The sequence below is a fragment of the Talpa europaea genome, assembly GCF_964194135.1.
Source record: "Talpa europaea genome assembly, chromosome: 12".
NCBI lineage: Eukaryota > Metazoa > Chordata > Mammalia > Eulipotyphla > Talpidae > Talpa > Talpa europaea.
In genome coordinates this window covers 27,748,050-27,759,740 of record NC_140079.1, presented here as the reverse complement: position 1 = coordinate 27,759,740, position 11,691 = coordinate 27,748,050, and the positions used below count along the sequence as shown (strand labels likewise).

Here is an 11,691-nt window from a genome sequence, read left to right as displayed (position 1 = left end):
ACTGGTGCAGATGCTTATTTAAAATGTTAGTTGTTTGCCTTTCTCTGTTTCCTTCCCCTCCTGGCCCTCCCTGTTTCAGACCCAACTGACTCATCTGCCCCTGAAGCTCTGCTTTTTCCCTGGTTCAAACCACAGGCCCACTAAGATGGTGAAAGGAAACTACAGTGACAGATAGAAGAACTTTGAAATTCTTGAGTCAACAATACTAGAAAAGAACAGCTGGAGCTCTCCGAGTGGAAGGTGAGGACGTAGTGTGAGGGCTGGGAGGCGGGTAGCAACCGGGCATGGTCAGAGTTCTCTGTGCCCCCTGGGGGTCACCCAGGACAGCTGATGTGTAGGCTGCACTTGACACACGGAACACAAGAGAGGGACGCACACACGTCACGGATTGCGCCAGACCATCACAGGCCTGTTCACAGCTCTCAGTGAGCGGTCGCAGGCCTCAGATTAGAAAGGAATTGCCACTCAATTTGCATTTCCAGGTGGGCAGAATATCTCCTCCTTGAATCCATGAGGAGCTTGGGGTGGTAGGAGTGAGGGGCTGGTTTCTCGGTGTAGCCCCTGGAGGAAGCTGTGGGTCGGCCATGAGAGTCAAGGAGGGAGGCGGTCAGGCTGAATGGCAGAGAGGTGTGTGTGTGAGGACAGAAGTCATGTAACTACATTGTGGGGAAGCCCAGCTTGGCCTGGCGGCTGATGGAGGGCCCCTGACAGAGGCTGGAGGAGAAGAGTCAGTATCGCCATGGGGGGACCAGGTCGGAGGCCACCTGCTCACGGAGGCCTTGAGCTGGAAGGTTCCTCTCCACAGAGCTTTGATGGTGCCTGAGTCCCCAACAGTGCACTCAGCTAATTCTCCCCCTTTTCCCCCAGGCTCTGCAGCGTCTGTGCTCATAGAAGCCAGCGGAGAGAGGTCCTGAAGACAGCACAGTCTTCACACCAAGCCCCTGGTTTCCCGGGACCCACTCAGCCCCTCGGGCTCATTCTCTCCATCCTGCTCGGCCTTTATATTCAGTTCTGCCTCGGCAGAGCCCCCTGGCAGGGAGGGGTTGGGGAGGTAATGGAGGAGCCGGCCTTCCCGCTTCATTTCTGCCAGCTCTTTGGCACAGCAGCTGGGCGTGTTGGTCTCATAGGTGTCATGGAAGGTGTTGTAGTCCACCTCATAGAAGCCTTTTTCCAAAGTGAGGACTGGTGTGAACCGGTGACCCCAGAGCACCTCTGTATCCATGTAGGAGCTCCGTGCTTGGCAAGTCATACCTGGGGGACAGAGGGCCCATGTTTTAGGAGTAGTCACAAACATCTGTCTATCCATTCATCCATCCATTCATTTGTGCATCCATACAACTCTCCATCCATCCATTCATCCATCTACTCATCTACCCAACCATCCATCCATCCAATTATTCATATGCCCATCCATGCATCCATCCATGCATCCATCCATGCATCCATCCATGCATCCATCAAGGATTTGTTGAACATCCAGTTCATGTTAAGCATGAAGCAGATATAAAGATGAATAGAAACTGTTCATGGAAGAGCTCAAGATGCAGAAGAGGCAGAAAATTAGAAATCAACATGCAAGATTCTGGAATGAGTTCTAGAAACTGGAGTGGATAATTCTGGAATAGCTGGAGCCAGCAATGTGGCTCATCAAAACAGCTAAGGTCTAGAAGAATGAACAAGTAAAGAGACAGGAAAAAGGTTTGAACAAAGATAAATTTAGAGTGAGTGATTTAGACTGAGTGGAAGCTGACAAGCAAGCATTTAGAATACATGGGGATTGTTTTGAGGGAACACATATGGCGAACAGTTCTCCTCCCTCACCTTACACACACACACACACACACACACACACACACACACACACAGAGCTCCTTGATTTGCACATGTCCCAATGCCCCCATCCCCTGTCTGCTCAGACCTCACAAGCCTGCATTGTTTTTAGGTGTTGCTTTTTCTCCTGAGAGGGAGGGCAGCTTCCTTTATGGATGAGGAAGCACTTGTGCTTTGGTTAAGGAGGCCACTGGCTTGTGCTTTTTGGTAACTGCAGGATACGCCTGCTCAAGTTCCAGTTTTCTTGATCAGGTTCTCATACAAACCAGACCCAGGACAAAGGCTGCTTGCCTCCACCATTTGTGCTCCAGTTTGGGCAACCCCAGTGTACCCCACAACCTTTGTGCTCACAGCCTGCACTCCACCCTGTGTGTGGGGGTGCTACCTGGACCAAGCCTCTCCATTCAGTCACACAGCCTCAGCAGAGGTGTAGAGGCCCATGCTGGCCACTGACCAGCCTAGATGAGACCAGATATCTGCGGGTGCAGGGCCTCAGGTGAAGCAGTGGGTGGAGGCCTCTGTGCAAGCCTCTGGGCCAAGCTTCCTGGGCCTCTGCCTATCCTCCTTCTGTCCATCTCTTGGGATGTGGCAGGGGCTGCCCCGGCGGGTTAGGGCCCACCTGTGTCCTGGGCAGTCATCTCCCTGGGCGTTTGGAAAGGAAAGAAACCCCTGTAGGTGTCAAGCTCTATAGTTCACATGTCACTCCTTTTGATTACTTAATCTTCCCAACAACCCCATGAGATAAATTATCGTCATTTTGTTGACAAGCTAAGCAATGTGCCCGATCTCATGCAGGTGGCCTACAGCCAAGCTGGCTATGAATTCACAGCCCTGCTTGGCCCCGCATGTGACACAACCAAACCTTTAGGTGATTAAGATGAGAGGAGGGAGGGCCCTTTCCCTATCTCGGGGGTTTCCCTGAAGTCCCAGGACAGCAGTCAGGGGAACTCAGGCCAGGGGAGGGGAGGTGGTCCACCAGGGAGGGCAGGTCAACTGCAGGCCACTGAATTTGAAGGAGGTGAGGGGGATGGGCCTGCTGGGTGGGGTCAGTACTGCTGCCTCACTGTAGGGGGCCTTGAGGGTGGTGGAGGGAGCAATAGGCCTAACTTTCCCTTCTCTGTGGTCTCACAGTAGAGGTCTTTCCCGGGAAACTCAGCCCATGTTCTGATCTCAGCCTGGCACCAAGGACAACATAATCTGCAGGCTCCCAGCTCTGCTATTGGAGGTGCCTGTGTCCTCAGCCCCAGGCCTCCCACAGCTGCCACCCTGTGCTGCCTAGCTTGGCTCCAGCCCCAGCAGATGGCTGAGCAGCCCCAGGAGTCAGTTGAACTGACTCCAGATGGGAAGGTCTGAGGATGCTCTGGCATCTCCTGCCCAGCAGTCAGTGTCCCCAGAGAGAGGAAGGCTGGTTTGGCCCCCTTTGTGACAGACCCCTGCTATTTTAAGGAGTCCATGGGGTACAGTAAACAAAACTCTGTAAGTGAAAGACTTGAGTCTGAATATTTCTTGTCTGCCCCAAGCCATAGCTTCCACATCTGTAAAATGGGGTTGAAGCTAACCCTATACCTATCTTTCCCAGCCTGAGTGAGCTTTTGTTCTCAGGGCCGGACCTGCTGCTTAGCATACTTGGTGAGGAAAAGAGAACAGAAAGGGAAAGGAGAGAGAAAGAAAGCAGCTAAAACGAAGCCTGCAGGGTTTGCAGGAGGCTCCTCTCCCCAGGACATCCAGCCTTGTCTCCGGGAGTCCCTCAGAGAGCTGGGCTTCGAAAGAGGAATGGTGGATGCTCTCAGCTGCCAGCTGCCTGTGATGTGGGGGCTGAGGTGAGGTGCCAGACTGACCTGAGGGGGCATTTGCTGGGACCCTGGGGCTGCGGACCCCCGCTGTGTGCAAGCCTGAGCTCACTGAGCCAGCTTTCTGCAGGAACAGGAGGGGCAGGCTGCTGGGGAGTGGGAGTCAGAAGAGCCGCTCCCCTGGGTCTGGAGCTTGAGTGTTTCCCCCCAAAGAGGATTTTATGACTTTTGGAATCCTTGGCTTTGGGAAACACTAACTCATACAGCGATTCATACTATGTAAAGACTCCGCCGTGAGGGTTTTTGGGAAAGAAACCAGTGTGATCGCCAGTTTAACCTGGTGTATCCCAAAGTTATTTGATCACAGAACTGCTTCAGGACCAGGGTGGAGGGAGCAGTGGGCCTGTTGGAAATGTGTGCCAACTTTGGGGTTCCCCTACCTTGATGGGTACCCTGACTTTACGGCTTTAGTGCTTGCTCTTGGGCATCTAATTTGTCTGTCAGTGCCTCTGTTTCCTTATCTTCAACTTAAGGCAGAGATCTCACAGAGATGTAGGAGGGCATGAAATGAGATAATTACATGTTTAAAGCTTAGAACCCTGCCTGGAAACTGGGAGGATTCAAAAAAGGTCAGCTGTTGCCATTATTCCATCTTAAGCAACAGTAACCCTTAGACCACAGTTCAGGGGTTGAGTTGGTTGAGCTGCCATCCCAACATTCTCAGGTGCCAACTTCCATCTTCTGGAGTCATAGTGACTAAGCTCTTGGACATGGTGAGGGCCTGGGAAGATGGAATGACTTACCTGTTGCTTCCACCATCCCTTCTAGAATAACCACGACTTCAAACTCCTCCTGGTCCAGCTGAGCTCGAGACATTTCCCAGAAAGGGCTCTTCTCATTGATCTCATGGGAGATGATAAGCGGGGACACCAGGAAGAGACGGTCGTCCCCAGTGTCAAAGCCCACGTTAATGTCGGTCTGGTTCAGGGGGATGAACTCCCCTTCTTTGGTCTGCCGGGACTTGATGAGCTTGGCACGGATGGAGGCCTCCACGATGTGGGAGTTGCGAAGGTCCCCAACCCGGAACATGAGGCAGAGCTTCTCATCCCGCATGGAGATGACGGCATTATTGGAGAACATGAGGGTCTCCGCTCTCTTCTTTGGCTGACTGATCTTGACAAACATGCAGCCCACCATGAAGGCATTGACAATAGAGCCCAAGATGGCCTGGACCAAGAGGAGTATGATCCCCTCTGGACACTTCTCTGTGATCACTCGAAAGCCATAACCGATGGTGGTTTCTGTCTCAATGGAGAACAGGAAGGCAGACACGAAGCCACTGAGGTTCTCAACACAAGGAATCCACTTTTGGTCACCAACATGGTCCAGGTCACCCCGGATATAAGCAATGAGCCACCAAATGAAACCAAAAAACAGCCAAGTGATGGTGTAGACCATGGTGAAGACGAGCAGGTTGAAGCGCCACTTGAGGTCTACCAGGGTGGTGAAGAGGTCGCTCAGGTACCGGTAGGTTTCCTGGACGTTGCCGTGGTGAACATTGCACTTGCCACTCTTCTCCATGTAGCGCTGGCGGGGCTTTTTGCCTTCTGCCAGCAGGCGTGTGCGGTCGGTGGCGATGGGAATGTAATCGCGGGCCTGTTTGGGCATCTTCTTAGGGTCCCTGGGGGGAACTCCAATCTCCATATCCTTACTCATAGCATTCCTGGAATCACCAGCCATAGCTGGGGCACCTCAAGCTAAAAAAGACATCATCAGTGAAGTGGACTGTTCTGGTTCAAGGAAACACAAAATATCAAGGTCATGCCCACCTTTGGCCTGGCAAAGGCCACTCATCTAATGGGCAGGAGACTGGAATGCAAAATTCTCAAGGTCAGGCACCACATTTTCTCCTATAATTTTCTTGTATGCCTGGTGCCTGGTATAGGTTCTAGCATATGACAGAAACTAAAGAGTTGTTGGCTGAATGAATAAATGAACAGTTTCTAGATGGCAGCACCCATTAAGAATTTGAAGGATTTGGGCCTCCCCGGTGGCGCAGCGGTTGAGCACTGGGTTGCGAAGCTGCCCGCAGCCTCTGCAGTGCCGGTTCGATCCCCCGCTGCTCCCCGGCCACCAGAGGAGGATCCCACATGGCGCGCAGACCTCTCCTGCCGCCCGCTGCTCCCCTCAGCAGTATACTTCGGTCCTTCTGCCTGCTCTGCTCCCCGCTCTGGCTCTGGTGAATTCTCTCACCCTCCTGCGCTTCTGACTGTACCCAGTGCTTGTATAAATAAATAAAAATAAATCTTTAAAAAAAAAGAATTTGAAGGATTTAAGGAAATCTGGGAGCAATTTTTAAAATGATAACCATAACAATTTATTAGATGCTTATTATAGTCCATGCATTGATATGGAGGGTCACTTTTCACCACAATGACCATCGAAATTCGATCTCCATTACATAAATACTATGCTGTTTGCTTTTGCAGGATATTTATTTCTAAAGTCTGTCTTCCTCTGCTGGAATGTAAACACCACAAGGGTGTTTTGTGTCTGGTTTGTTCCCTGGTACATTTCAAATACCCAGAGTGTAACCTCGCCCACACTGTGTGCTCTAAAAGTAGCATTTGAATACATCAATGAATAAGTAAGAAAACAATCCCAAAGGGCTTAGATGACACCCAGGCCACCAAACAGGTAAGTGGCAGAACTGACGTTTGGACTCTTGCTAGTCTGGCTCAAATACTATACTAGTCCCTTTATTCCTGCCTCTCTCCTTTCTTTGTGTCTGAGATCTTAGCAACAGACACAAAGCAAAAGGCAGCCTGTGTCTGATTTACCATGTGGTCACTTCTGCTGTCTGAGTGGGGAGCCTGAGTACTTACTAATATGACAGATTGCTGGGTAGACCTACGATTAAGATTTTTTAATGCAGTTATTCCCTGCCTTTTAAGAAATTGAGATGGGCAGGATATTAATTTTAGGTTTTCAAAAGAGCTGTAAACTTGTATGTGGACTCTAAAACAAAAAACCTCATAGATAAAGAAGACAGATGGGTGGTTGTCAGAGGCTGCGGTTAGTGGTGGGGGGCTGGTGGAATTCATGAAGGTGGTCAAAAGCTACAAACTTCCAGTTATAAGTCCTGGGATGTAAGGTACACCACGATGGTGACAACATCTAGCAGTGCTGTATGGCTTATTTGAAAGATGGTAAGAGAATAGATGGTAAAAATTCTTGTTACAAGGTCATGCCCACCGATAATTGGCTTGTATCCCTGGTGCCTGGTATAGGTTCTAGTATGTGACGGAAACTCAAGTGTTGTTGGCTGAATGAATAAATGAATAGTTTCTAGGTACCAACAGCTCATTAAGAATTTGAAAGATTTAAGGAAATCTGGGAGCAATTTTCAAAATAATAACTTTATTAAATGCTTATTATAGTCCATGCATTAATCATGATGGACTTTTCACCACAGTGACCATCAGAATTCAATCTGATAATCTCCATTACATAAATAGAATACCACACTATACAATTAGGAAAAAGTTGTAATTATGCAAGAAGATGGTTGTTAATTAGATTTATTGTGTCGATCATTTCACAATATATACATTTAGCAGGTCATTATGCTGTATATCTAAAACAATATATGTCAATTATATATTTCAGCAAAAAATTAATTTAAAAAGGGCTTTAATTTTTTTTTTTTTGGAACATACGTCTCACTTGACAAAACCTGTGACATTCATCTAGTGTTTTACTGATTCTGCTCACAGTCACCTAAGATGCCACAATACTCTCTCATGAAGCTGGGTGAAACCATGAGCATCTCTGCAGTGAATAATAAAAATTTGAATTTCTGACAATTCATGAGCCAGGCACTGTGCTAAGACATAGGTATCTGTTAGCTTCTTTAATCCTCACGCAAAGCTATTAGACAAGTACTATTATTACACCCCCATTTTTCAGATGAGGAAAATGAATCTCATATAATCAGTTAATGAGTTGGATTTTGGATCTATGTTTATCTGACACCCGCCTGAAGATTCACAACACTTATGAAACAATGACTTAGATCTATGAGCTGCTCCCTCCAAAAAGTTCTAAGAGTTTCTGACACTGGGAGAAGTCACCTTAGGGGAGAAGTCACCACAGGGGATACTGTCATCCAGTCTTTATTCATCCTTGTAAGCAAACTTTTCTGGATTACACAGGTAATCCCCTACCCAGGAAACAAGTCCCTGATAGAACAACCTGGATAAATGTTGTATAAACCATTGAACCAACTGCCCTATTGACTGACTAATGGAGGAAGATTTCACCCATCACAGACTGTCAGATGTGATGCCTGGTGGCGCCACAGTTCCAGAGTAACTTTCCAAACAAAGGGTCCCTGGAGGGGTGTTTGCCATAGACATCCATTGGCCACTTCCCATTCTACACAGGGCCACCTGCTCCCTGCACCCCCACATGGCAGTTACAAAGATAAATGAAAATAAAGTAGGAGGGAAGTTTTATGTGCTGCTTTGCAGAATCCCAGCATGATTTTGCTCTGCCCCAGGATAGGAGATTTTGTACTGAAAACCTCTTTGGAGGCCCAAACAGAAAGAATTGCTGCTGATTCCACAGTTCTGTGTGCCCCTGGGGACCCCAGGTGTCAGAGCCCAGAAGGGGAAGTTCTCAGGGAGTGCTGGCTGTGAATTTCCCAGACCAACTGACTCAGGGTAGGTGGGCAGGGTGAGGACAACCATGAGCAATTTTCAGGGTGACTGGGGAAGGTGCATCCCCCTGCCCACAGCTTTTTTTTTAAAATCAGGTTTTTGCTGATTTTCTGCACGCTTCCATCTTTATTTTTAAACATACTTTCATCCATTCTTGTAGAAAGCAGCATGGGCTGTACTAGAAACAGAAAAAGGTTTTCTAGGACACCTCAGCCCAGATCTGAAAATGTTTTGTGTCCAGCAGACAGGAAAAAGATTTACTCCCAGTTTGATTCTGGAATACATTCCCCAAGTGTCCTGCCCTCAGGAAGAACTCCTTGCTCAGCTCAGGGAAAATCTAGATTCTAGCTCAGCTGTCTCCAGTCTTGCTCTGTGATCCAAAGAAAAATAGTCCTAACTTCCTTTGCCTCAATTTACTTGTAAACCTCATATAATATCTCTCCCCCTCCAGCTTTGGGGGCCATGTGGGAACAGAAACAAAAAGTATAAATATCAATATAGACTCATTAATTTTCTTTGAATTGAGATTTAATGCAAAATCCATTAACCCCATTTTAAAGATGAAGAAAGAGGCATAGAGCATCTAAATGTCTAAAGCCCCAGGGCAGGTAATGAGCTGACACCAAATCTCTCCTACCCAGATTTTTAAAAAAAACACCCATTTTAGAAATCTTGGCTCATGAGCCCATCAAGTCAAAAGGAATTACAGGAACAATGGGAATGAGCTTCTTTAATCAGATTTTCAAGATCCAGTCTAGTAATGCCGGCATCCACTCAGGAAGCATTAACTGAGGAGCTACTATCATTCAATTCCTGTGCTAATGCCTGGCGATGAAGCCTTGAGTAAGACAAATGCAGACCCACCCTTGTGTGGTTTACATTGTAGATCACAGCTTTGCACTCAGGGGTCCATGCAGAGCCTGGTGGAGAAAGGCAGGGAGAAGGGCTTTGGCAGGGCTGGGGAGAGCTGAGTACCTTAGCTGCTCTCTGCAGGACCAGGCACAGATTCCAAGAAATCTACTCCTTGCTGGTCTCCTTTCATCTGCTGTGTCTATGGAGGTGAAGCTGTCCTGAGGCTTTTGGGAAAGACTAAATAAAGTTTAAACTGATATGAAAACACAGGTGGGGAAAGACTCAAAAGCAGTAATATCATAGAAGTTGTGTTACAGATGATGTATTTTATATGATGACATTCATTTAAATAGACCTGTGTATTAAGAATCACCCCCTCCCAAGAAAACTGCAAGGGGGTGCTCTGGAAGGTAGCAATCCTGGCTATAACAGTTTGAAGGGAACTGCAGCTGGGACTAGCAGGGCTTCCTGAAGAGAGCACTAGTGTGGGTGTCTGGTCTCAGATTGTTTCCCTACTTTGAAAAGAAATCATAGAAGTCCTCCACGATTTCCCTTTATTTCCTTTTTTTTTTTAAAAAAAAGATTTATTTATTTATTTATACAAGCACTGGGTACAGTCAGAAGCACAGGAGGGTGAGAGAATTCACCAGAGCCAGAGCGGGGAACAGAACAGGCAGACTGACAAAATACACTGCTGAGGGGAGCAGCAGGTGGCAGGAGAGGTCTGTGCAGCGCCATGTGGGACCCTCGCCTGGCTGCCTGGGATCGAAACCAGTGCTGCAGAGGCTGCAAGTACCTTCGCAGCCCAGTGCTCAACCGCTGTGCCACCAGGGGAGGCCCCTTCCCTTTATTTCTTATAGGTCTCAGGGAATGTGTAGTAGGGTTTTTAGTGACCCCCTTCTCTCAGCAGACTCTCCCTGGTCCAATGCCCCCAGTAGGGTGGAAAGAAGAGTTGTAGTCTCTTTCCTGCCTTATTGGTCCTTGCCAGGCACCAGCTCAGAGACAGGGGCCTGGAAGGTGCTGGAAGTACCCCACCTCACCCAGCCCCTGCCCCTCCTCCAGTCCCAGCAGAAGCAGCACCGTGGGGGCAGGAGGGTTCTGTGGGAGCAGACAGGCTGGTCTCTCAGGAACAGCAGGGCTGGCTGGAAGCTGTGTGTGAGCTCCTCTTCCCTAAAGAGGGTCAACCACAGGCTCCAGTCTCCCAGGATGCCCCAAGTCACACAGGATGGGTTGGCTCCCCCGAGGGGGGCCATTCCTGGTTTCCCAGGTTTCAAAGAGAGGAACCTTAAAAAAAAAAAAAAAAAAAACCCAAGAAGCTCTTTTTAGTGTCTTTTGAGGTTTAGTGGCCAAGAGCTCACGTAATAAATCTTTAAAAATCCATGAGGTATTTTATTTAAAAGCCTCATCATTTTTCAGCTCTGTGTTCTTATCAACCTAGCTGAAAGTCTATTCTTTAATTCCTGAATGTTTTATGGTTTTGAACCCAAGGTCAAAAGTATCTGGGTGATACCAGCTGAGATATTAGGAGGCTAAGCCCATCAGAACCTGTGCCACGCAAATGCACCTGTTCATTGTCCATCATGAAAGCCCCACTCAGTTTGCCTTGCCCCTGTGGGGTGGAAGGAGGTGGGACAGCACAGTGAGACTTTTCTGTCGTCATTCACAGGAATCATGTCAAAATGAAGACATGTATTCAGTAGGTCTGGGGTCCCATTCAGTAGGTCTGGGGTTCCCAGAGTGCATTTTTTCTTTTTTTTAAAATTAATTTATTTATACATACAAGAGCTGGGGTACAGGCCAGAGATGCGGGGATTAGAGGATTCACCAGAGACAGAGTGGAGAACAGAACAGGCAGATGGACCGAAATACACTGCTGAGGGGAGCAGTGGGTGAGACAGGAGAGGTCTGCCTCGCCATGTGGGTTTCTCCCTGGCTGGGGATCGAACTTGTGCTGCAGTAGCTACAGATTGCCCCACAGTGTGGTGCTTAACCCCTTGCGCCACCAGGGAGGCCCCAGAGTGCATTTTTTTTCAAGGATCTCCTGGTGATGTTGCTGGTCCTCAGCCTGGGCTTCTCCACATTGGGTGCATGGGGTGTTCAGCCTGGAGCTGAGGCCACGCTGAAGGCTAGGTCCCATGCCAGCGAACCTGATCTGGGAGATTCTCATAGGGAATGGAGACTGAGGACCTTTCCTCTATATTCTGCTCTCAGGCTATTCACTGTATAATGGAGGACATGTAAGCCAACAATCAGGAAGGAAAGCTTGGTGAAGAAGGTGACAGTGAGTTGGATGAGGTGGGCCTTTTTGACCTGAGAAATGGTGGGACGGTAATACTAGCTTAAGTATTGAGCGCACATTCTGTGTCACCTCTGAGCCAGGTGCTTTTTTTGCATTGTCTCATTTCACAAACAGATCTGTTAAGTCTGTCTTAGTAGCCTCATTTACAGATCACAAAAGCAGAGGGGTTTAGTGACTGACTTAAGGCTTCCCAGTTATA

General features: G+C 48.3%; 1 protein-coding gene across 1 annotated transcript; it reads right to left on the bottom strand.

The window, feature by feature from the left end:
* Positions 1–928: 928 nt before the first annotated feature.
* Positions 929–5,360, bottom strand: KCNJ5 (potassium inwardly rectifying channel subfamily J member 5; the record flags this gene model as incomplete). Its single annotated transcript, XM_084249677.1, has 2 exons — positions 929–1,251; positions 4,424–5,360. 2 exons carry the CDS (start codon positions 5,358–5,360, stop codon positions 929–931), a joined length of 1,260 nt encoding a protein of 419 aa, XP_084105803.1.
* Positions 5,361–11,691: the final 6,331 nt, after the last annotated feature.